This window comes from Staurois parvus, unplaced genomic scaffold (genome assembly GCF_062004578.1).
Source record: "Staurois parvus isolate SC_StPar_1 unplaced genomic scaffold, SC_StPar_1.0 ptg000634l, whole genome shotgun sequence".
Lineage (NCBI taxonomy): Eukaryota > Metazoa > Chordata > Amphibia > Anura > Ranidae > Staurois > Staurois parvus.
Window position 1 is genome coordinate 12,774,196 of NW_028318430.1, and position 27,711 is coordinate 12,801,906.

A 27,711-nucleotide genomic window follows, 5' to 3' on the forward strand; every position below is an offset into this window, starting at 1 on the left:
TTGCCAGGTGACAACATAATGTACACGCACTCATCTTCTATAGGGACAGTGGACGTAGAGTGTATACATTGCCAGGTGACCTCATAATGTACACGCACTCATCTTCCATAGGGACAGTGGATGTAGATTGTATACATTGCCAGGTGACAACATAATGTACACGCACTCATCTTCCATAGGGACAGTGGATGTAGATTGTATACATTGCCAGGTGACCTCATAATGTACACGCACTCATCTTCCATAGGGACAGTGGATGTAGATTGTATACATTGCCAGGTGACAACATAATGTACACGCACTCATCTTCTATAGGGACAGTGGACGTAGAGTGTATACATTGCCAGGTGACCTCATAATGTACACGCACTCATCTTCTATAGGGACAGTGGATGTAGAGTGTATACATTGCCAGGTGACAACATAATGTACACGCACTCATCTTCCATAGGGACAGTGGACGTAGAGTGTATACATTGCCAGGTGACCCTATAATGTACACGCACTCATCTTCCATAGGGACAGTGGACGTAGAGTGTATACATTGCCAGGTGACAACATAATGTACACGCACTCATCTTCCATAGGGACAGTGGACGTAGAGTGTATACATTGCCAGGTGACAACATAATGTACACGCACTCATCTTCTATAGGGACAGTGGACGTAGAGTGTATACATTGCCAGGTGACCTCATAATGTACACGCACTCATCTTCTATAGGGACAGTGGATGTAGAGTGTATACATTGCCAGGTGACAACATAATGTACACGCACTCATCTTCCATAGGGACAGTGGACGTAGAGTGTATACATTGCCAGGTGACCCTATAATGTACACGCACTCATCTTCCATAGGGACAGTGGACGTAGAGTGTATACATTGCCAGGTGACAACATAATGTACACGCACTCATCTTCCATAGGGACAGTGGACGTAGAGTGTATACATTGCCAGGTGACAACATAATGTACACGCACTCATCTTCTATAGGGACAGTGGACGTAGAGTGTATACATTGCCAGGTGACCTCATAATGTACACGCACTCATCTTCTATAGGGACAGTGGATGTAGAGTGTATACATTGCCAGGTGACAACATAATGTACACGCACTCATCTTCCATAGGGACAGTGGATGTAGATTGTATACATTGCCAGGTGACAACATAATGTACACGCACTCATCTTCTATAGGGACAGTGGACGTAGAGTGTATACATTGCCAGGTGACCTCATAATGTACACGCACTCATCTTCCATAGGGACAGTGGATGTAGATTGTATACATTGCCAGGTGACAACATAATGTACACGCACTCATCTTCTATAGGGACAGTGGACATAGAGTGTATACATTGCCAGGTGACCTCATAATGTACACGCACTCATCTTCTATAGGGACAGTGGATGTAGAGTGTATACATTGCCAGGTGACAACATAATGTACACGCACTCATCTTCCATAGGGACAGTGGATGTAGATTGTATACATTGCCAGGTGACAACATAATGTACACGCACTCATCTTCTATAGGGACAGTGGACGTAGAGTGTATACATTGCCAGGTGACCTCATAATGTACACGCACTCATCTGCCATAGGGACAGTGGACGTAGAGTGTATACATTGCCATGTGACAACATAATGTACACGCACTCATCTTCTATAGGGACAGTGGACGTAGAGTGTATACATTGCCAGGTGACCCTATAATGTACAAGCACTCATCTTCTATAGGGACAGTGGACGTAGAGTATACATTGCCAGGTGACAACATAATGTACACACTCATCTTCCATAGGGACAGTGGACGTAGAGTGTATACATTGCCAGGTGACCCTATAATGTACACACACTGATCACTGATCTTCTATAGGCAGGAATGTATTATGGAAGTAGAGTGTATGCATTGCCATGTGACATTATAATGTACATACCCCAATCTTCTATAGGCAGGAATGGACACAGATTGACATGTGACCATATAATGTACACACACTGATCTTTTATTAGGCGGGAATGTATTGTGGATGTAGAGTGTATACATTGCCATGTGACTGCATACTGTACACAGCGATCTTCTGTAGGCGGGAATGTATTATGGGAGCAGGGTGTACACGTTGTCACGTGACAATATAATGCACACACCCCGATCTTCTACATGCGGGAATGTATTATGGGAGCAGGGTGTATACATTGTCATGTGACAATATAATGTACACACACCAATCTTCTATAGGTGGGAATGTATTATGGGAGCAGGGTGTATACGTTGTCATGTGACAATATAATGTACACACCCCGATCTTCTATATGCGGGAATGTATTATGGGAGCAGGGTGTATACGTCACGTGACAATATAATGTACACACACCAATCTTCTATATGCGGGAATGTATTATGGGACAGTATAATGTACACACAGCGATCTTCTATATGCGGGAATGTATTATGGGTGTAGGGTGTATACGTTGTCACGTGACAGTATAATGTCCACACCGATCTTCTATATGCGGGAATGTATTACGGGAGCAGGGTGTACACGTTGTCACGTGACAGTATAATGTCCACACCGATCTTCTATATGCGGGAATGTATTACGGGAGCAGGGTGTACACGTTGTCACGTGACAGTATAATGTCCACACCGATCTTCTATATGCGGGAATGTATTACGGGAGCAGGGTGTACACGTTGTCATGTGACAGTATAATGTTCACACCGATCTTCTATATGCGGGAATGTATTACGGGAGCAGGGTGTACACGTTGTCACGTGACAGTATAATGTACACACACCGATCTTCTATATGCGGGAATGTATTACGGGAGCAGGGTGTACACGTTGTCACGTGACAGTATAATGTTCACACCGATCTTCTATATGCGGGAATGTATTACGGGAGCAGGGTGTACACGTTGTCACGTGACAGTATAATGTACACACACCGATCTTCTATATGCGGTTATGTATTACGGGAGCAGGGTGTACACGTTGTCACGTGACAGTATAATGTACACACACCGATCTTCTATATGCGGGAATGTATTACGGGAGCAGGGTGTACACGTTGTCACGTGACAGTATAATGTACACACACCGATCTTCTATATGCGGGAATGTATTACGGGAGCAGGGTGTACACGTTGTCACGTGACAGTATAATGTACACACACCGATCTTCTATATGCGGGAATGTATTACGGGAGCAGGGTGTACACGTTGTCACGTGACAGTATAATGTACACACACCGATCTTCTATATGCGGGAATGTATTACGGGTGCAGGGTGTACACGTTGTCACGTGACAGTATAATGTTCACACACCGATCTTCTATATGCGGGAATGTATTACGGGAGCAGGGTGTACACGTTGTCACGTGACAGTATAATGTACACACACCGATCTTCTATATGCGGGAATGTATTACGGGAGCAGGGTGTACACGTTGTCACGTGACAGTATAATGTACACACACCGATCTTCTATATGCGGGAATGTATTACGGGAGCAGGGTGTACACGTTGTCACGTGACAGTATAATGTTCACACCGATCTTCTATATGCGGGAATGTATTACGGGAGCAGGGTGTACACGTTGTCACGTGACAGTATAATGTACACACACCGATCTTCTATATGCGGGAATGTATTACGGGAGCAGGGTGTACACGTTGTCACGTGACAGTATAATGTTCACACCGATCTTCTATATGCGGGAATGTATTACGGGAGCAGGGTGTACACGTTGTCACGTGACAGTATAATGTTCACACCGATCTTCTATATGCGGTTATGTATTACGGGAGCAGGGTGTACACGTTGTCACGTGACAGTATAATGTACACACACCGATCTTCTATATGCGGGAATGTATTACGGGAGCAGGGTGTACACGTTGTCACGTGACAGTATAATGTACACACACCGATCTTCTATATGCGGGAATGTATTACGGGAGCAGGGTGTACACGTTGTCACGTGACAGTATAATGTTCACACCGATCTTCTATATGCGGGAATGTATTACGGGAGCAGGGTGTACACGTTGTCACGTGACAGTATAATGTACACACACCGATCTTCTATATGCGGGAATGTATTACGGGAGCAGGGTGTACACGTTGTCACGTGACAGTATAATGTTCACACCGATCTTCTATATGCGGTTATGTATTACGGGAGCAGGGTGTACACGTTGTCACGTGACAGTATAATGTACACACACCGATCTTCTATATGCGGTTATGTATTACGGGAGCAGGGTGTACACGTTGTCACGTGACAGTATAATGTACACACACCGATCTTCTATATGCGGGAATGTATTACGGGAGCAGGGTGTACACGTTGTCACGTGACAGTATAATGTACACACCGATCTTCTATATGCGGGAATGTATTACGGGTGCAGGGTGTACACGTTGTCACGTGACAGTATAATGTTCACACCGATCTTTTAGAGGCAGGAATGGAAGCCGAGTGTATACATTGCCATGCTGGGTGTGTTCCCGCCCCGGCAGTGAGCCAAGAGGAGGCGGGCACAGGTTAGCTCCACCCCCAGCCTTGGTGTGTGTGTGTATGTGTGCCTGTGTTCGGGTGCTTGCAGTCATGTCAGTGTGCTCGGAGCCCGGCTTCTCTAGTGAGGAGGTGTTGAACCTGCGCTTTCCTCTTCACCGAGCCTGCCGGGATGGGGACCTTCACTGCCTCCGCTCCCTACTGCAAGGCCCGCCCGGGAACACCGCTCAACAGCTCGGCAAGGAAGACTCCTGTTACGGCTGGACGCCCATCCATTGGGCGGCACACTTCGGGAAGGTGACCAAACGGGGTAGACGGGCGGAGGGTTCGGGTACTTCGGGTTCTGGCACATCAATGAAGAGATGGAAAGTGGGCGGAGCTGGCGCCATTTTATTCGGCTACTGCACGATAGTGGAGAGGGCGGGGCGAGCAGCTCGAGGTTTGGAGACAAAGAGAGGAGGCCTAGAGGGGGCGGGTGTGGGGAGTGGTATTCTAACGGCTTGAGAGGGTGCAGTCTGCAGAAGGAAGAGTAGCAGTGACGAGGGGGCGGGTACAGGGAGGGGTGTATAGCGGGGCGGGGCTTGCTAATTACTGTGTTGGGGCGTAGAGCTGCGATAAAACGAGGAGGTGCATGAGGGTGGAGTTTTTGTGTAGGTTGGGAGGGGCATGCTAATCACATAGGGAGAAGGTCGGGTGTAGAGCAGCAATTGCTGCGGTGAGACTGGCAGGAGGTATGCAGACAGTTCATATGAGCTCCTCGCAGCTCGGTCAGCGCTTTATTTATAATATAGTGACTGTGGAGAATAGCTGTCTGTTACAACGCTGAGTAATGGGCATAGTCATGGGTAGCTGTAAGTCCAGGAGATTTACCAAGGGGTCCTTTCTGGCCCTAGGAACACGGAAACCTTTGATTCTCACCACCACTTCCAGACACCCTCCTCTTCTTATTCGATCATCCCAAGGCTGTTATAGGCAGCATGTCATATATAGAAGAGAATTTAGCCTTTCAAGTTAGTAAACATTTGGGATCAGATATTTAGTTCTTTTTACTGTCAGACTATTGTCCATCAATCAGTAATGGTGCCCATACATGCTTCAATAAATGACCAATGTATTTTCCAATTGATCTATAAGTAATGACATTTGATCAATGTGCTGCACACAGGGAAGTGGATTTCCATAGATGAGATATACGATGGTATGTTAATGCTTACTTCCCTGTTACAGCTATGTAGTTTCATGATCTGATTGGTCTAGTGGTGCACCAAAATGAAAATTATTGGACTGAAACTGAAAATTCAGGATGCAATTGGCCGAAATGGACATTTAAAAAAAAGAATATATATATAATATATAAAATTGTATTTGACTTTTTAAATAATGTCATGAATTTAAATGAATATGAATCTGCATCTTTCAGCCAATAGGCTGCTTTTACAATCAACAGTTTTTGCAGTGCTTTCAAAAAAATAAAGGCACAAGAAAAATGCTTCCATTTAAATTCAATGTATGTATTCACACTTGTCCCTTACATTTCCCATGAAGTGTTAAAAATCCTACTTTGCATTGTTTTTTTTTTTTTTTGCCACTTCCCCCATTGAGGCCTGGTTCACACCAATGCATTTTTAGGGCTTTTTGCAGAAACACACTATAGTCCATTTAACATGGCTTCCTATGGGACACATTCGCCTCTGTTTTTGAGCTGGTGCATTTTTGTAAAGGGTCTGGGACTTATATAAATGCAAAACGTTACATTTTTGGTTCAACAGACTTCATTGGAGATGCTGCGGAAAACATGTAGCACATTTTTAACACTTTTTCACAGGTTTTGCGTTTAGTCTGCCCAGCAAAAAAATGGGCAAAAATGTTTTTAAAAAACGCGAGTGAAAAAGCAAAACAGACAAAACACAAATTGCAATGGTGTGAACCAGGACTGAAATGCATTGCAAACGCATCAAAAATGCACATGGTGTGTTTATGTGTTTTTTAATCTGCCCAGCAACAAGTTGGCCAAAACTCATCAAAAAGTGCGTCAAAAGTGCCCTTGCAAAAAGCACCACAAAACGCATCAAAATGCTTGTGTTGTGTTTTTGATGCATTTTGGGGTTTTTTAATCAGCCCAGCAACAAATTGGCCAAAAAATACAAAAAAGCATTCAAAAACGTGCATGCAAAATGGACAAAGCACAAACTGCATTGGTGTCACAGGCCTGAAAGGCATGCGTTGGGTTGTTGATGCATTTATAATCTGCCCATCAACAAGTTGGCCAAAAAAAACCCCGCAAAATGCATAACAAAACATCAAAAACACTGCATTGGTGTGAATCAGGCCTGGAATGCATTGACACCCCATGAGAAATGCACACGTGTTGTGTTTTTTTTTTTGTTGTTGTCATATGACCTATGAAAAATGCACCCTAAACATGGTAAAATTGTGTTTTTCGGTGGCAATTATCGGCAGCTTCTTCCCTATCTGCAAAATGCCGATAACAATATTTCTGGCCCATTCACTCGGTGTGATCGAATCTTATCTAAATTGATCGGAAGGGAAGTTATTGCTGTTTGACTGCAGATTTAGTCATTTGGTTCGAATCACACCTGTTATAATAGCTAGAGACAGGGTGGATTTGATTTAAATCAAACTGATTTAAATCACTAGTCAGTAAGGCTTGATTTAAATCATAGTTTTCTACATAAAGACTAATTCTTGCTGGTATAACTTTAATATACAAGTAGATGAAGATTTTTAGAATAACAACTTTTCATATTAGTTTTTTATCCCCAGTTTAATAGGTTAATCATTCGTATTTGGACAACTTTTCTGTTGTACTTAGGAAGGAGAAAAATAATCATTACCTTAATAACAATTTAAATAGATTTATTCAACTGAAACAATAACATTCCAGCATATGTTATTTGCTTAAACAAACATCCATGTTTGTTAACTCATTTGGCTAAACAAAATATATATATTTTAAGAAACTTAGACTGTCAGCCCCTTCCTCCTCACACTTAGTTTCACTTTCTTCTTGTGCAGATCTATTCCACTCCAAACAATCAGAAAAATATTGTTTCGATTCTATTCACTGAACTTCTTGAAACTTAGCACTGAAGGGGTTGATTCTGTATTCATAGGTTTGTAGAAGTTAGGATTAAGGTCTTTTTCTTAATGCTGTTCATGTTATAACATTTTTGCTGTGAAGAAGAGGCATGTGATCTCCGCTGAGTCAAATTCAGTTTTGAAAACTGCAAAAGTAAAGCAAGCATCTGTGATAATATCTTGTAGGCAGAGAAACTGCCCAATAATCTTACAAAAACCTCTGGAAGAGCATGACATTGTGAATGGATTAATGGAATTTATTTACCAAAAAAATTAAACATATACAGCCTTATTCTACATAATTAAAAAAATTATCTTTTTGTCATGATGGCATAACCTTTGGATGGTAATATATTTTCCTCAAAAAGCATTTTATTTTAAAAAATCCGATTTAAATTAAAAATCGATTTTTTTTTTTTAATTTTTTTTTTTTTTATTTTTTTTTTATTCCTTTAAAAATCATTGATTTTTATCCACCCTGGCTAGAGATGAGTTTTTCTCTAATGGCAATACACACATCAATTCTAACTTCAAATGTTTCCACTATAGCGCAAACAGTGGGAAAAATTGATAGAATTGTTGGATACATCACTAGAGAGGCCACTAGCAGGAACAAAGTGGTCCTGACTTCCATATATACTGTATTTCAAAGCCATACGTGGTGTTATTCTCCTGTGCTGGAGGAAGGAATGGGGAAGGTGCACAGAAACATTGTTTGACAGGTAAAACAATGCCATCTATGTAATAACCTTGTGTCTTTCCAGTACCTGGTTTTGTGCTGCCTACAAATGTTGTAAAATGTAATCCATGTTCTTATAAGCTTTTAATTAAAGAGTAAGTTCACCTTTTGGGAAAAAATAATACAGGCACATATTTTTACAGGAAAGAAATGTGGACTTATGATTTTTTTGCTGTAGGGTCGTGGAAAGCATTGCACCCATGATCAGTGGATCAGGAGAGCAGTGATCAGGCTTCTGCAGACAAGTCCTACAGCTTTCAGCCTGTACCTCCATATGGGCTGTCCGTTTGAAAGCTGGGAGCTTATTAATGAGCATGCTTAGGGGTTATTTGTTTTTCTTTTTTATGAGCTGAAAAAAAACCCCAAAAAAAAAACCACTACCAACACAAGTGAGGTGGATGCAGGAATCCTCCTCGCTGCAACATTGTATTCTGACAGTGGGGGCTGCAGGTACTTATCGATGGGTGGCCATTTGACAGAAGTCGATCTACCAATAGACTTCTGTTGAACAGGGAGTGCCAAACACAGACGTAAGTCCCTGCTGAACCAGCTGAATTTCGATCTGTGTGTACCATCCTTTAGTGTCAGGAAATAATGTATAGAATTGTTCATAGATACAAGACTTTGATAATGGTAAAGTATTACTAAAGGTAAAACTTTTTTTTTTTACTTTAGTTTTGGATAAGAGTGGAGAGGGATTAGAACACTGCAAGGTTTTGCTGTCTGTGCCCTTGTTGGGGAGATTCGCCCTCTAGTTTTGTCCTGTTTCCTGTCAAGGTTGAAAGTAAAAGAAAATCACAAATTTTGGGTTGTCCCCATAAAAGTAATCAAGGGGAAATCTTCCAATGGGGGCACTAGTTCTGGTGAGCTGGGGGTCCCCAAGAGATTCCCCTAATTTGCAGGGATTTTTTTCTCCCTTCCTGCTTTGGCTATGGGACAGGAAGTGAAGGGAAATCTCCCCAATGGGACATGGATGACAAAATAAACTGTCATGGGTTATAACCCTCCTTTACTCTATCAAACAAGTTTTCCTATTCTTATTCAAAGGGTAAGTTTTTGCCTTTTAACAAAAAATAATATATGCAATTTTTTTGCAAGTAAAAAAATGTGAATTTATTATTTTTTTGTTGCATGGACCTGGAAAGCATTGCACCAGTGATCAGCAGATTACTGGTGCCATGCAGGTCTCCTGCAGACCTGTCAGTATGTCTGCTTGCCCATACAGGTAAGCAGATATACTGACAGGAAGAATCAAATTGCCACAGCGCTCAACAGTGCTGTGGTAATTCATTGAGAACTACAAGCCAACAGCCGCTAAGGCTATCAGGATTTCAGGTTTTCTCATTCACACAGGACTGTGATTGAGTGATGCAAGGAATTTTGGCAGCTAGTGGGAGAAGATCCCCTGCTAGCTGTCAAAGTGGGGGAGCGGAGGCCGGTCCATTCTTTACATGTTACACCCATATTCAGGTTGTAACCTTTTATGAAAGGTGAACTTATCCTTTAATCATGAAGAAACAAAAAACAAAATACTACACTTGTTGCTGTACAAAAGCAGAGTTCCACTCACCTGTCCCACAATCCCGCGTTGCCTCCACCGCAGCCCATTTCACCGGCTGTCCTGTATTTCAGGTGCTGGCATCTTTAGTGTGGCCACTCGTCTGTGATAGCGCTGCGCTTCCTGAATGGCCCCGTCGTCTTCTGGGACCTATCACGTGTCCCACAAGACTTCGGGGTAGGAGGACAACTTCCATTTCCGATCGCCAAGGCGATCGCAGCGGAAGTGGGAGCGAGTATCTGTCAAATTCGGGTACCCATTTCCCCACAATTCCACCCCTGCTCCCCAAAGATGCCAGTTCTTAATGAGGAGCGGGGGACCAATCTTTAAAGCGGAACTTCCCCTTTTGGGTGGAACGCTGCTTTAATGAACAATCAGTTGAGTATGGATTAATTTATGATGGCACAGACTTTCTGATCTTTCTATCTGAATTAATGTTGTTCCTCATTTTCACAGTTGGAGTGTCTGGTCCAGTTGGTTGGAGCAGGTTGCTCTGTTAATGCCAGCACAACTCGGTTTGCTCAAACACCAGCGCACATTGCTGCTTTTGGAGGGCATCCTCACTGCCTTATGTGGCTTATTCAGGCAGGTGCTAATGTAAATAAACAGGTAAGACGATGTGAGGTATGTAGAATTTGAGCGTTTACTAATTTATTGCACATACAGTCAGGTCCATAAATATTGGGACATCAACACAATTCTAACATTTTTGGCTCTATGCACCACCACAATGGATTTGAAATGAAACGAACAAGATGTGCTTTAACTGCAGACTGTCAGCTTTAATTTGAGGGTATTTACATCCAAATCAGGTGAACGGTGTAGGAAGTACAACAGTTTGCATATGTGCCTCCCACTTATTAAGGAACCAAAAGTAATGGGACAGAATAATAATCATAAATCAAACTTTCACTTTTTAATACTTGGTTGCAAATCCTTTGCAGTCAATTACAGCCTGAAGTCTGGAACGCATAGACGTCACCAGACGCTGGGTTTCATCCCTGGGGATGCTCTGCCAGGCCTCTACTGCAACTGTCTTCAGTTCCTGCTTGTTCTTGGGGCATTTTCCCTTCAGTTTTGTCTTCAGCAAGTGAAATGCATGCTCAATCAGATTCAGGTCAGGTGATTGACTTGGCCATTGCATAATATTCCACTTCTTTCCCTTAAAAAACTCTTTGGTTGCTTTTGCAGTATGCTTTGGGTCATTGTCCATCTGCACTGTGAAGCGGCGTCCAATGAGTTCTGAAGCATTTGGCTGAATATGAGCAGATAATATTGCCCGAAACACTTCAGAATTCATCCTGCTGCTTTTCTCAGCAGTCACATCATCAATAAATACAAGAGAACCAGTTCCATTGGCAGCCATACATGCCCACGCCATGACACTACCACCACCATGCTTCACTGATGAGGTGGTATGCTTAGGATCATGAGCAGTTCCTTTCCTTCTCCATACTCTTCTCTTCCCATCACTCTGGTACAAGTTGATCTTGGTCTCATCTGTCCATAGGATGTTGTTCCAGAACTTTGAAGGCTTTTTTAGATGTCGTTTGGCAAACTCTAATCTGGCCTTCCTGTTTTTGAGGCTCACCAATGGTTTACATCTTGTGGTGAACCTTCTGTATTCACTCTGGTGAAGTCTTCTCTTGATTATTGACTTTGACACACATACACCTACCTCCTGGAGAGTGTTCTTGATCTGGCCAACTGTTGTGAAGGGTGTTTTCTTCACCAGGGAAAGAATTCTTCGGTCATCCACCACAGTTGTTTTCCGTGGTCTTCCGGGTCTTTTGGTGTTGCTGAGCTCACCGATGCGTTCCTTCTTTTTAAGGATGTTCCAAACAGTTGTTTTGGCCACGCCTAATGTTTTTGCTATCTCTCTGATGGGTTTGTTTTGTTTTTTCAGCCTAATGATGGCTTGCTTCACTGATAGTGACAGCTCTTTGGATCTCATCTTGAGAGTTGACAGCAACAGATTCCAAATGCAAATAGCACACTTGAAATGAACTCTGGACCTTGTATCTGCTCATTGTAATTGGGATAATGAGGAAATAACACACACCTGGCCATGGAACGGCTGAGAAGCCAATTGTCCCATTACTTTTGGTCCCTTAACAAGTGGGAGGCACATATGCAAACTGTTGTAATTCCTACACCGTTCACCTGATTTGGATGTAAATACCCTCAAATTAAAGCTGACAGTCTGCAGTTAAAGCACATCTTGTTTGTTTCATTTCAAATCCATTGTGGTGGTGTATAGAGCCAAAAATGTTAGAATTGTGTCGATGTCCCAATATTTATGGACCTGACTGTATATTGGAGATCCACCCCAAATATGAAAGTTTGTATGGCTGGCAACTGTCCTTAGTGTAATATGATTTTTGGCATTCCCTTGTCCCTTCCAACTATTTTATGCTCACATAACCAAGGAGAGGGGAGAGTTTCCATTAATTAACTTACCGCTCTGGGCTTCAGCAGAATGGCAGCCTACAGCAAGAGGAAACCGAAGCAATGCTGGGGGCAATTTACAGCACACTTTTTCATAGCATATTTATTAATGTAGCATGTATGTTCTTTTGTAAAAGAACATTAATTATCAAACTATTATGGGTAAAGTTCTGCTTTTAAAAACTGCAGACGAATCACCTGTGTAGTGATATCAAGCTACAACTGTGTAAACCCGAGTTTTAAAATTTTGCCTAAACATATAATTAGGGGATCTATGGGACATTTTCAGCTTTGCTTAATCACTGTGGTTCTCTTGAAATTAACTGACAGTTGTGAAGCTCAGCATTCCCAAAATGAGTAGAAACCCTCATTACAGGAAGTTCATATGGAAACTGCATGCAAAATGTTTGTTAAAATAATCCATGTTGAGAGATCTGCAACACTTAAAACTGTGATATTACTGCTCCTTGCATGTAAGGTCTCTTGAATATGAATAAACCCAATACTTGGTACTTTTTACAGGCTAGTCCCACCTTAAACTGTTCATTTGATATTGTGTAGTTGTTTAAAGGTGGATTCACAAGCACGTTTCCTAATGTCTGCTAAAAGTTGTTCCCAGTTTTGCCCAACCACCACAGCCCATACCCATTTAACAATGTAATTTTCTCCTGATGTATAAACATTAATACAAGGCCAGTTTTCACTTGGACCAACTCCACAAATACACTATATTGCCAAAGTATTGGGATGCCTGCCTTTACACACACATGAACTTTAATGGCATCCCAGTCTTAGACCGTAAGGTTCAACATTGAGTTGGCCCACCCTTTGCAGCTATATAACTTCAACTCTTCTGGGAAGGCTGTCTGCAAGGATTAGGAGTGTCTATGGGAGTGTTTGACCATTCTTCCAGAGGCGCATTTGTGAGGTCAGGCACTGATGTCAGACGGGAAGGCCTGACTTGCAGTCTCTGCTCTAATTCATCCCAAAGGTGATCTATCTGGTTGAGGTCAGGGCTCTGTGCAGACCAGTCCAGTTACTCCACCCCAAGCTTGTTCATCCATGTCTTTATGGACCTTGCTTTGTGCACTGATGCGCAGTCATGTTGGAACAAGAAGGGGCCATTTCTTTCACTGTAACTAAGGGGCCAAGCCAGACCCCTGAAAAACAACCCCACACCATAATCCCCCCTCCACGAAACTTTACACTTGGTACAGTGCAGTCAAGAAAGTACCGGTCTCCTGGCAACCGCCAAACCCAGACACGGTGATCAGATTGCCAAACAGAGAAGCGTGATTCATCACAACAGAGAACATGTCTCCACTGCTCTAGAGTCCGGTGGCAGTTGCTTCACACCACTGCATCCTACATTTTGCACTTGGTGATGCAAGGCTTGGATGCAGCTACTCGGCCATGGAAACCCATTCCATGAAGCTCTCTATGCACTGTTGTTGTGCTGATCTGAAGAGCACATGAAGTTTGGAGGGCTTTAGCTATTGACTCTGCAAACAGTTGGCGACTTCTGTGCGCTTCAGCATGCGCTGACCCCACTCTGTCGCTTTACGTGGCCTACCACTTGGTGGCTGATTTGCTGTTCCCAGTTTCTTCCACTTTATCATACCGCTAACAGTTGTCCGTGGAATATTTATTAGCAAGGAAATGTCACAAATGGACTTATTGCACAGGTGGCTGCCTATCACGGTACCACCCCTAAAGTTCAGAGCTGAGAGCGACCCATTCTTTTACAAATGTTTGTAGAAGCAGTCTGCATGCCTAGGTGCTTGATTTTAAACACCTGTGGCCATGGAGTTGATTGGAATGCCTGGATCCAATGATTTGGAAGAGTGTCCTAATACTTTTGGCAATATAATATGTCTAAAAAGATCATAAATTTTATTTATGGTAAACTTTGAAAAGGCAGTCTATTTTTTTTTAAATTGAAAAGTGTTTCCCTTTTTGAAGATTTCTCTTCATTGGACTAACCATGATTTGTAAGCTGGGAGAGGCAGCAGGGAAAAAAGCCATCTGACTGGGGTACTTCCATTTCCCCAGTCTACCCAAATATATAAAACTCTGTTGTCCCTGATATTTTAAAGCTTGAGTGGCTCTCATCTACAGCTTTTTCTCTGGGCTTCTCCGTTTCCTGCTTCTGTAACACTACATGCTCATGTACTGATGGCCTTTCTGTACAGAATTACATGCATTCATTTTATACTATCTCTTCTGGTGTGCTTTGGCAAACAAGGCTGCCTTCATAGTAGTGACATCATGATGGGCATAGATCCCAATATTGCTGGTTATTCATGCCCTATATAACCAGCAAGTGTAGTGACTGGTTGTCCATACTGAGAGATGGAAATAATCTAGCACTGTCAGTTTAGGCTGTGTGCTCCAGCCTACCACCTCCTTTCTCCCTACAGTCCTTCCACTCTGATAGGAGATGAGGACAGGCAGGCTGGAAGAGAGCACACAAAGCTACAACATCAGATTTTCTGTCTCTCAGTACTAGCATGTGCTCCCTACAATTGCTCACTATTTGGTCCACAAATAACAAAGATGATGGCCTAGACAACAACATTAAATGAAAGTTTACTATGTTTTTATTAACCACTTGGTAACCGAGCTATAGCTTTATGACAGCTATAGTGCGGTTACCCAGTTCTGGGTGGGAGTCATAAGACATCCTCCCAGAACGCGCCCGGCAATCTGTGTTCGCTGTGTCCAATGACACAGCAGATAATGGAGTAAATACAGTTGCTGGTTATCGGCAGAACTTTCCTCACGCTGTCACAGCATGAGGAAAGTACTGCCTATAACCGGCAGCTGTCACAGAGCAGATCGGCTGTGATCATCAGTGCCCTGCAGTACCGCCCAGCAGTTGTCACCAGTCAATGCAGCATCATCAATGCCCATCAGTGCTTCCTATCCGTGCTGCTTCATCAATGCACATCAGTGAAGGAGAAAAATTACCTGTTTGCGAAACTTTATAATAGAAACAAAGAAAAACTTTTTTTTTTTTTTGTTTCAAATTTTTTTGCTTTTTTTTTTGTTTGAGTGTAAAAAATAAAAAAAACCCACTGGTGATTAAATTCCACCAAAAAAAAGCTGTGTGTGGGAAAAAAAATGCTAAAAATTTAATATCGGTACAATGTTGCATGACCGCGCAATTGTCATTCAAAGTGCGACAGCGCTGAAGGCTGAAAATTGGCCTGGGCACAAAGGGGGTATAAATGCCCAGTAGGCAAGTGGGTTAAGTACTGATTTTGAGCTATTGTAGTCATTTTTAAATGCTGACTATTTTTTGCTCTATTTAATCTAGAGATTTGTAAATGAACTAGTAGGAGCTTTTTATTTGACTTTGCCTCATAGATTTCATTGTGCCATTGTGTAACACTGCAATGCAGAATACTGAAACTGATCCTCTAAGTGCTGAAAATTACTATATTGATAACTCACAATACATTAGTGTGATGGTCAGTGGGAAAAATGCTTCTTACACTTCTGGACATTGGGATAAATAACCCCCTTACAGATGGCTAAAAAGATCAGTGGTTTCAGCAGGAACTAATCTGAGAGGCCGAAATTGCTTGTTGCTCACGGAACCCCTAGCAACCTCCTGGAGAGATCCTAGGGTTCCATGAAACCCTGCTCTATATGAACCCTTGAAATTTTCAGGTTATAGGGAACCCCTGTTAAAACCAATTCATAGAGGGTCAGTGGAGAAAAATGCCCCTTTATACACTGTAGGTAATCTGTGGTAAGTCATGTAACTATACGTCTGGAGGAAAAGAGATTTAATCTCCAAATATGGAAAGGTTTCTTCACAGTAAGAGCTGTGAAATGTGTCGTAGTCTCCCTCAAGAGTTGGTTCTGGCCAGCTCAGTAGATTGCTTTAAAAAAAAAAAAAAAAAAAAGCCTGGATTCTTTATATATATACATACACACATAATATAACTGGATACTAACAATTATAGGTAAAGGTGATCCAGGGAATATCCAATTGCCTCTTGGAGGATCAGGAAGGATTTTCCCCTGCAGAAGCTTTGAGGGTTTTTTTTTTTTTTTTTGCCTTTCTCTGGGTATCAACTGTGGGTATAGGATTGTGTGTATATAGGATTACAACAACCAAACTCCCCCCCCCTTCCCCTTTTTTTTTTTTTTTTTTTTTTTATGGTTGAACCAGATGGACTTGTGTCCTTTTTTTCAGCCAGACTAACTATGTAAGAAATTCCCTTATAGCGGTGGTCAGAATGCCACCTTTACAGATAGCAGAAAAGATCATCGGTGTTATGCCAAGTGGCATTGTTAACGGAATTTTTGCAGGCACTGTCAAATGGCAAGTCACATCTCAAGGAACCCTAGGGTTGAGAATGGCTGACTGCTAAAGAGCAACGTTTACCATTTTAAATATGGTGGTAAGTGGTAGCAAGTATAAATTTGCACACATCCTACCTGCAACACCCTCAAACATAATCTAAAGTAATAGTTGAGATTGATTTATTTTTTATTTCTGTTTATTTGTGTACCTAATGATTTTGCCATGTTTATATTTAAATTGCCACTAAATACAGACTTCTTTGATTTCTGTTTTCTAGGACTACGTAGGGGAGACCCCTGTGCACAAAGCAGCAAGGGCTGGTAGTATGGACTGCCTTAAGGCCCTTGTGTCCAGTGGAGGGCAGATAGAGTATGTGCCTTTTTTTGTTTTGTTTTTTTTTTGTTTTTTCTCTATTCTACATTGCATAAAATAGTTACAGTACACACACACACATTTTTGTAACACGTACAAGTGAGTGGACTCATGTTGGGATTTCTGTAGTCTAAACCTATAAACGCACACCTGTAGTTATATAATGCATGATGCTTCTAACAGGAACTATAACAGGCACACATAGTCTCATATGCCAAGCAGTTATCAATAACATATTGCTGTATTATAATATTTGTTTTCTGTATGCTCGGTTTAAATTTTGTTTAACCATTTTGTCTCGAAGGTTCAGAAATATTCTCTTTTCACACAACTTGTAAACCATGGAGTGGAATTTGGTTCCAGTTAAAATGTTTTCTTTCTTTTGCAATGCTGCAAAACATACAAATGAAAAGGAAATAAGGCTAATTTTTTTTTTTTAAGTTTTGTAAATGGGTTTCCTTTTTAAGATAAAAAATAAATGCACCTGTATGATAGTATAAACAAGTACCAAATCTAGTCACTGATGTGCAAATTTCTTAATGTGAACAAAAACGTCCTTACCGTCACCTTACTAGGACAAATCCTCCTTCATTTGTCTTTTCAAATTAGGAAAACTTCAATTCAGAGTGGGAAGGTTTCAGAAACAAAGGTAGTGCTGTCAATCCAGAAATAAGTGGGGCAGGACTAGGTGTTGCATGGCAGTGCTCATCATCACAGCCCCTACAACATATTGTCATGCCAATGTAGTGTGAGGAGACACAGCCAACATGAGAATTACAACTCTGCTCTGATTCAGAAGCAATGCAGCATTGTTCCTACCCCATCACAGGAAGCTGCATTGGATGGACTGAAGGATCCACAGGTATTTGGAACTGAAGGATGAAGAGAGACCTGCAAGTGCTGATTCACTTAAGTGCTTCAGTTCAAATTTTAATAGGTGGCCATAGTTTTACTCAAGTGCTCCATATAACCAAGTTTTACATATTAAAGTAGACGCAAGTATGGCATTAAATAAAGTATTTATATGTCATAAAATACACAGTGCTTAGTGCTCTCTTATGGTTAGTGGCTGGTACCATGGAAAGCATGCTTTTGTGACAGTGGTCATCTGAATTTAGAGGCACTGGTTTATAGAACTCCAAAAAGACACCATGAGTCATTCCTGACGCAATGGCACTATACAAATGGCCAAAGGCACAGAGTCAGATGTACATTGCACATGCAGCTGTTCCCCCTTGCCTAGCTCAGAAATTACCTAAAATGTAGAGCCATTTTTATTCAACTTGAAAGGTTTGTTAGCTCTTGTCAGTGCAAAAAAATGAGCACCATGGCTTTGTGGAGTAAGGTCACGTTATGGTAAGGACAAAAATAAAGATCCTGCCACTAAATAATTATATAATAAAAGTGCAGCGCTGTAAACGCATGAAACATAAATATCTTATACTCAAATACATAAAGTGCGTGAATAGTGCAACTGAACTAATCAATGAAAGTCCGTGACGACCATCAATATCGCAAAGCAGGCAGTAAAAACTGCTAATGTCCTTTATAATATTTTAATTATTCCAAGTGTGCAAGTGCAAACGTGCAGTTATTCATGAAGGGAATCCACCGCCTCGGATGGATGTACACTCACCAGACCGCAAACAAATCAGCGCATCTGTTTATATCTCACATCTGGGGGTGTAGTGGTACAATGACAGCTCCGGATTTAATCCTGCAGCTCCATCCATCCACCAGTTGGGGCAGGTTCTTTTTATATATGCTACTAAATACTGTTTAAGTACTGCACTGATTTGTTTAAACAAGATATCCCTTCCAAGCAACATGGCTCTTATTCATAATTTTTTCAATATTTCTTCATGGCTCGCTGCCGATTAATACTGAAACAAATTAATGAAAATGCAACATGGCATTTGTAACAATATTTTTGCTTTTTTTTCCAACTGAAAGAAGCATATTCCTTTTTAAAGTACTGATTGTATTAGTGCATATGTCCCCTGCAAATAAAATACATCCTAATATGTAAGTAGTTGATTTAGTGTGCCTAAATAGTAACAATTTTACATTTGTTGTTTTTGGCATATTTTATAAAGGCACGAATATTCCCCCTTTTTTTTTCTTTTTAACGTTTTTAAAAGAAATGTAAAATAATTTGTAATGGAAAGACCCAGCTTTGTTGTATGAAATTAGTAGTTCAGCCATAATTTAAGATATAGATATTTTACAGCTGACCTTTATTTTGTAGTTCCTTTTAACCTGTTGAACATATCCACAAAAGCAGCATATTATTTATATAACATTTTCCCCCCTTCTGTTATTTTTGCAGTGCTGTACATTTTGCTGCATGTCTATATATATATTCTGTACTTCAGTATATCTTGGCACGTAAATGTAAAAGCGGAATAAAATGAAATTTATTGAAAGTGACAGGGCCTACCTGTCAGAGGTTTGCCTTGCTTATGTGTTTGCCCCATAGTCTAAAACAAACGCCCATCTCATGAATGACTTAGAATTTTTAGGGTTTGAAAACCACAATGGCACATTAATAAATCTTGCACCAATCTTTTTCACTGAACCCACATACGGACGATGCACAGTAAAAGTGCTTCATTCTATGTGTGTTTTTAAAGCTACAGCCCTAACCAAAAGCCCAATTGATCTGGCTGCACTAAATATTGTAGAACTTGCATTAAGATAAAGTGAGCAAATGTTATAAATTGCAGGCACAATTGCAGTGTTCCCTATATAGTGTTAGCAGTTTTTACTAACTTGGCATTGCCCATTAATTGACAACTGAATTTTAAGTGCTATTCATATCTCATTGCTGCCTACTTACCTTTTTGTACCTTTCCACTCGCTTTTGAAAGAGCTCTACTAGTAAAATATATGAAAATGAATTCTAGCACATCCGCTAATGTCTCATTAGACCTCGGTTTACATTGACACCTGATGATTCTTCTTACCTCACCTTGTAGTACTCTGTTTTTTTCAGAGGAAAGGCCCTGAGTTTCCTATAATGATTTAGGTAATATGTGAGATACACTCATATTGGTTATAGCACTTTTTTTTTTCTTATTCCCCTCTTGCTCATAATGTACGTTATCCCCTTTTTCTTTATGTACTGTTTACACTGGTGCATTAAGCCCTGGATGCCATAGGTTTTTTTATGATGGTTGGTTTTTGGATGTCCCATTTATCCTAGTTCTTTTTTTTCATAGGTGTATCTTATATGCTGAAGATTTAAATGACCTAAATTATTAAGCTCTTTAAATAACTTTATAACTATTGACTCATTTTCTGATAATTAGCGAGACACATAAAATACGTTTTATCTGTTCCTCTAGTGATTCAAGAGCCTAGGAAGACCATGGTGTTAATGTAACCTCTGCTGACCAGTTGCATAATTCTAACAGTGTGGGTTTTTGTTTTTTTGTGGTCCTTTTCAGCTATGGCATGCTATGAAAGGAATACAAACCTACTTCTGAAATCCTTCCACTTGACTGAACGTAAGAGCCATGTGGCCCTCATAAATAAGGGTTGCTTTTCTCAGATTGCATTTGTTATATTTACATTGTTCAGCAGCCATCTCTCCTAAATTCCATATTGTTGCTTCCCAACTTGAATCCATTTTCTTCATGGATATTTTTATTCACACCCCTTTTTAATAGTTGCTGATCTTTTGTAGATCATGCAAGCATAGTGTACTGCATATTTATTACACCTAGAGATGGGGAAGGCCTGAAAAAAGAGAAGGTTTGGGGCAAAAAACAATTGGGGGGAGATGAGGGTGAAATATGTTTTTACAATGCTAAATATTATATCTATGACATTGGTATTCAAACTATATAACATAAAGACCTTTAATGAAAGATTTCTTAGACTTTATGTTAAGTCCTAAATTATTGCAAGTTCTCTTAGCTGACGACATGCAAATCCTGGCACACACTTTACCACTGTACTGCTTAATGCAGTTCTCAAATAAGAAATATGCATATCTGCCAGTAGGGGCACTACAGGGGAAAAGTTTGTTTAGCTTGGTTGTGGGCTCCATCTTGTACCTCCTACAGTTGGGTTATTGTTGAGATACAGTAGACTATGGTTTCTGTCCTCCACAGGCCTTAAATGACAGGCAAGAGGGTACATTTGTCTGACAAATTAGTTTCTTTATAACCTTTAAATGAGTACTATTAATATTCTTCACCATCACAGCATAATGTTTACCTATAATCTGCTCAGTAAAATGGAAAACCAATATAAAAAAGGTAGTGCAGCGCTAAAATGAGGGATGAAAAGCTAATAACATGAAAAACGCACACACTTGATAGGTGCGTTGTACCTGAAAGGATAAAACTACAAAGATACCCATATAAACCTATTGAAACCAACTGGGATGTTGATAACAAATATATGACCAAACAAAACGCACCCCATCAAGGTATAAGATAATTGCGTATCAAATGAATCGTTAATATCATGAACAGCACGCTATATTCCTAGATACACAGTAGTCACATATAAAGTGAAAATAGTCCAACTCTGTATGAAAATGATGCAAAACGCATGAGCCTGGAATGCATCCGAGTTGTGAGATGACATGAGCTAGAAATCATAGAGTAATAGGATCCCAGTGTGCAGACAGTTCATGGGTGCATATGCCAATATTGTGTAAAAAATACGCACTCACCAGATGCGCTATAGAAAAGCGCGTTGTGTATAATGTGGTAAATCAATCATGGGTCCCTTCACATGGGCGATCCAAAAAACAGCCTGGGAGTGGGTGACCTTCCTTAGATGACAGGGTATCAGGACAAGCCCATACGAAAATGATTCAACCTCTTCCAGGTATTGGGAAATACACCAGGAACCAAGGTCTTCCTGGGAATCCAAGCTCTCCTTTATTTCCTTGTTGTCCTACTGGACCCTTAGGGTGGGACCACTGCCTGCAAGGCCTTCCTGCCAAGTGCTGATGCAAGTCCTGCCAAATGGTAAACCAACATCTAGAGCTTAGATACAATTCCACAATGCACTTTCTGCTGAGTGCAAAGCCACAATTTGCAAATATTGTGAATATATTGTTTTCCAAATGCTACAAGGATGACAAAACACATCCCGGCATGCCAGAGGTGCCCTAAAGATGTTGACATATACAGTACTTTATGGAATGAAAAGCTGAGAACCATAATGAAAGTGCCAAACCACTGCCTCACAAGTATACACAATCCCTTCATTTGTAGAGTAAATGACACCTGATAATCAGGGGAGCATTGATCAAGCTCTTCATAGAGCAATATATGCTTCTGGATCAGCATTGTCAATAACTAAAAATGCATATTGGCAGGAAGCTTTTACATTATTATGAGGGGAAGGGGGTGGTTACCTGTCCTTGTGTTTTAAGTGAAATCTTAATCCATACAGTCCTTGTTATTCCATTTGTAATAAAGCAAGTTTAGTTTATTTACTAAATAAACTGCACTTTTATTTCAAGCATGATACTTTTATGTACACTGCATTTCAAATGCCCAGTGTAACAAAATTTACTTTTAGTTTGTAAAACTTTTCCACGCTGAAAGTTTGTTTTAATGTTCCTTTTCCGGAAAAAAGACAGGGTAAACGTTTTTCTTTCTGTGGCTGCAAAATTTCCGGAAATGTTCTCTCTAATTACACCTGATGAATGTTTAAGTATAGTTCTTTTCATTCAGGCAGCTAGGCTAAGGCTTATTTCACATGGGATTTATGTCACAAGTATAGCAAGAAGGCTTTCATTCAGGGACGATAATCTGTCCCTAGCTGCAGGTGATCGGTCTATGTGGGGTTTTATATCTAGACAGCTGTGGCCACTGTTAGCCCATTATTGCTTTGTAGTCAGAATTATCTGCAGCCATCAGGGAATCCAGCTGCAGAAATATGCTGGATTCTTGCCGCAACTGTGAGTTAAACGCCATGTGAATGAGGCCTAAGACTTGTTAAAGTTTTTTTTGTTTTGTTTTCAGATGCTTTCTTTTCGGTAAAATAAAGGTTAATAAACTTGCAGTCACTAGTAATCATCCATGCTAATGTTTTTGTTTAATAGAGCCAATCTGTTCTAAACTGATGTTGGTTATCAGTCTAACTTCTTTAACATGCCAACTTTGGTCCATCTTTGCTTTTTTGTAACCCCATTTTAATAAACCTAGAATCTATGAAATATGAGCTTATACTGTAATTCACAAGCACTTGTCCTTATTGTAATATAATTCTACTGTTTCCATCCTGTACGGTGGCATCGCTTTGTCACTTCATGTTCCCTGTGCTATAGTCCATAAAAGCTTTCTATTTATTTTTCTTTGATTTGAAAATGTCCCCTTTTTTTTTTTTTCTTTTTATTACTATGTTTTGCAAATTGATGTTTTCTCCTACAGTTCAGTCATTTGATTAGGAATGTAATGACAGGAATTGTGTGTTTTGCAGCATTTGTATGGAATTAAAACATGCTTTGTAAATTTGACTGTCAAACTGCACAAACCGTTCTCGTATTTTACTCTGATAATGTGAGGTGTCTTAGTACAGTTACTTCTTGTTTTTGTTGCCATACTCTACCCATTCCCTTTTACAGATCATGTAAACATAGCCGATAGACACTTCTTCTGGAGCTAACAGCCCTATAATAAATGGGTTTTTAAAAACGGCTTTTACACTGATCAGTTGACTTTAAATATATATGTGACATGGGCTCCAGCACACTTTTTTGGGTATATGTAGATGTAACTGAAATTTAAATGTTGGCTGCAGATATGTGATCCCTTACATGATCAGTTACCTGTTTATTTTTCTGTAATTTGCCATGTCCCTCTTTAAATTAATTAGACGTATTTTTAAAACTGTAAAAACTACACATGTCAATGTTTTACAGCTACGTAATTCGAATTGACTTGATTTTTTCAAGTAATCCTAGAAAGGGGAGCATCCCAAATAGAAACTGCTGAAACTGCCACAGGTGCTTCTCCGAAAACCTTACAGTTGTGGCAATGAGTGTTCAGTATCGCTTCCTTTCTGCACACAAGGCATACTGTTGAGGTATTTGTTGCGGTGATTGGTTTTAATGCTAATTTAGGAATTCAGTTATAGAATTTTTAGCTTTGCATGCATGTTACCCTAATATAAAGACTCTGCCATATTTTTAACTAACAATAGTTAAGAGGAAGCTAGTTACTGTTAATTTTGAGAGTAGAATTTAACTCTTAAGTTGTCTGGTGGCATTGTACACATTTGCAATGGTTTAATTATTTAATAAAGCAGTGTCCCAAAACCAAATTTACAGGATTTAGATTTTGCTTTGTAATTTTAATATTGATATTTTGTTTGAAATGACATGTATAATTTTGCATTAAGAACACATTCTAAGGGGTGTTTTATGAGAGAGCAGTTAGTTCCCCTTATTCTGAAATCCTACTGGCTTCATTCCTTTAACATGTCCATCCATGCAAGTCATTGTGTCATTCCTTGGTGAATTCCAACCCCTTTCTGTACAGTTTTTGGCACTTTGGTCTTATTCTCAACTAGTTGTGCTGAAAGCTCACATTTCCTTTTATTTTTGCATTTTCAGATGCAGCTTAAGAATGCAGTAAAACTTTAGACATCTATTTCATCTCTATACATGTTGTTAATATTTTTTTTTCTCTTTTTTTAATTCTGGACAGAAAATTGCTTGCCTATCAGTAGTTCAGATTCCCAAATTATATTTGTTTTTGATTCTGGGGGGGGGGGAAATAAATAAATATATATATATATAATTTTTTTTTATTGTCCAAAACTATGGCAAACATAAAGTTCAAGCACCTTTTTGGATATATTTTATTTTTGAATCTTACCATTACTTTAAGCTTCTTGTATAGCAGCACATACATTAAATTTTGTGCATCTAGTAAAGTATGGTATAAGGATTTTGGGATTTAACCACATAGTTTTTTTGATTTGCCTGCTCATTACCTCCTCCTGTTCTTTCTGGCATTGTACTGTGAACACCACCAAACATGCCAGAATTTTTGTAATGGTCTGCAACCTGTTTCAATTCCCAAGAATGTCAGAAAACATCAGTCATTAAAAAGTGTACAGATGACCTATATTGATATTGCACTCAACCCAGAACTGACCAAATTTTAAGAATTTGGAATTATCAAGGCGTGATTTATTAAACTGCGCTTTGTATGTTTCTGTAAGTATTACTTCACTGCTTGAAGAGAGAGGTTGCACAGAATGAGTACAGAGAGGCTGCAGTCGAAGTCTCTCTGAAAGCCAGGCCTTGTACAATCGGGTTACAATGGAATAAGTACGTAAAACAGAAATTGAAGTTAACCTTTTGGCATTGGCAATGCACTGAATGCGTTTGGTGGCTATAGAGATTTTCCATTGTCTTTACCTTTTTGAAATTGAATCTAAAATAATTTCAAGTAAATTTTACAGCAGTCTTATTTTAACACTCCCCTTGCTAAAGTAGCATATGTTATTTATTGAATTTCTTCTTAAACTGTATCTGAGCACCACAAACAAAACACTTTCATTTATTTTTAATATTCAGTGCAAATCCCCCATCCATTCATGTCTCCATGCTTGAGAAATTTCTTTGAAGAAAACATTCAAGCTATAGTTATATATATATTGGATATGGGCTGAAAGTGCACGCACTCAGATTTAATTTGAGGGTATGTACATCCAAATTGGAGGAAGGGTTTAGGAATTACTGTTCTTAAGAGTAGCCATCCCCCCTTTTTCAAGGGACCAAAAGTAATTGGACAATTGAATCAAAAGCTGTTTCATGGCCAGGTGTGGGCTACTCCTTCGTTATTTCTTCATCAATTAAGCAAGTAAAAGGTCTGGAGTTGCTTCTAAGTGGGGTATTTGCATTTGGAATCTATTGCTGTGAACCTACATCATGTGTTCAAAGGAGCTGCCTATGCAAGTGAAACAGGCCATTTGTAAGGCTTCAAAAACGAAACAAATCCATCAGAGAGATAGCAGCAACATTAGGAGTGGCCAAATCAACAGTTTGGTACATTCTGAGGAAAGAACGCACTGGTGAGCTCAGAAAAACAGTGGTGGATGATCGCAGGATCCTCTTATGGTAAATAAAAACCCATTCACAACATCCAGACAAGTAAAGGACACTCTCCAGGAGCTTGGCTTATCATTGTCAAAGTCTACAATCAAGAGAAGACTTCATGAGTGCAAATACAAGGTGCAAACCATTCATAAGCCTGAAGAATAGAAAAGCCAGATTAGACTTTGCCAAAAAAATCTAAAAAAAAAAAAAAAGCCAGACCAGTTCTGGAAAAGCATTCTCTGGACGGATGAAACTAAGATTAATCTGTACCAGAATGACGGGAAGAAAAAAGTGTGGAGAAGACTTGGAACAGCTCATAATAGAGAAAACACAACATCTTCTGTAAAACATGATGGAGGCAGTTTGATGGCATGGGCATGCATGGCTTCCAGTGGCACTGTGTCATTGGTGTTTATTGATGATGCGACAGAAGCAGCTGGATCAATTTTGTAGTGTTTAGAGAGATACTGTCAGCCCAGATTCAGCCAAATGCAGGAAAGTTGATTGGATGGCGCATCACAGTACAGATGGACAACGATCCAAAATACACTGCAAAAACAACCCAGGAGCTTTTGAAGGAAAAGTGGCATATTCTTCAATGGCCAAGTCAATCACTTGATCTCAACCCAATTGAGCATGCATTTCACTTGCTGAAGGCAAAACTAAAGGTAGAAAGACCCACAAACAAAGAACTGAAGACAACTGCAGTTAGAGCATGGCAAAGCATCAGAAGGGAGGAAACCCAAACTGTGGTAATGTCCTTGGGTTCCAGACTTCAGGCAGTCATTGCCAGTAAAGGATTCTCAACAAAATATTTATGATTATAATCATTTGTCCAATTATTTTTCGTCCCTTGAAAAAGGGGGAATAGCTACTCCTTTAAGAGCTGTAATTCCTAAACATTTCCTCTAATTTTGATGTACATACCCTAAAATTAAACCTGAGAGTGTGCACTTTCAGCCCATTTCCATTATATAACTATAGCTTGATATGTTTTGGTAAATACCTGAAAAAAATCTAAAATTGTACCTGTGTCCAAATATATATGGACCTATCTGTATATACACCTTCCTTTTTCTTTTAAATTTATAAATGCTTGCAACATGAGAATAAAAATTGTTAATGCTGATTTGAGGTATTTTTTAGTTCCACTTTAAGCAGTGAAATCATATTGCTTATGGCTTCCAGTCCCGAAAAACCCTGCAAGTGTTTTGTTTTTAATCTATAAGCAATTGATAACCAGTTCAGTAGCTTCCCTTTTGTGACAAGACCTAGATGTGAACTGAGGTAAACACAGCTGGATTCTCTGTTTCCTTGTTTCTTTGGCTATTTCACAGCTCTGGCTTTGCATACAACTAATTTTTTAAATGGAGACCTAATGCTTATACACTTTCACGAAGTTGAGAAATATCTACATCAGAATTGCTGTGTATCATCAGCAGCTTTCCTCCAACTTGTCTCCCAGACCAGTAGAAGATGTATCCATTTCTTTTGAGATTTTGGATTGTAGGCTGCTTTTGTTCATTTCAAGGAAGATTCCTTACTACTTCATAGTATAAATGCACTGGAAGT

General features: G+C 39.9%; 1 protein-coding gene across 2 annotated transcripts in view; it reads left to right on the top strand.

Annotated features, from left to right (window-relative positions):
* The first annotated feature begins 4,547 nt into the window (after positions 1-4,547).
* ANKRD10 (ankyrin repeat domain 10) overlaps positions 4,548-27,711 on the top strand; it is a 41,696-nt gene continuing 18,532 nt past the window's right edge. The window contains exons 1-3 of one of the 2 annotated variants that reach the window (XM_089693580.1): positions 4,548-4,823; positions 10,379-10,531; positions 16,966-17,057. In XM_089693580.1, the coding sequence (XP_089549706.1) occupies positions 4,590-4,823; positions 10,379-10,531; positions 16,966-17,057 (479 nt within the window). In that variant the 5' untranslated portion in view covers positions 4,548-4,589. The remainder of the gene's footprint in view (positions 4,824-10,378; positions 10,532-16,965; positions 17,058-27,711) is intronic. The other variant, XM_089693581.1, reaches the window with a different exon arrangement.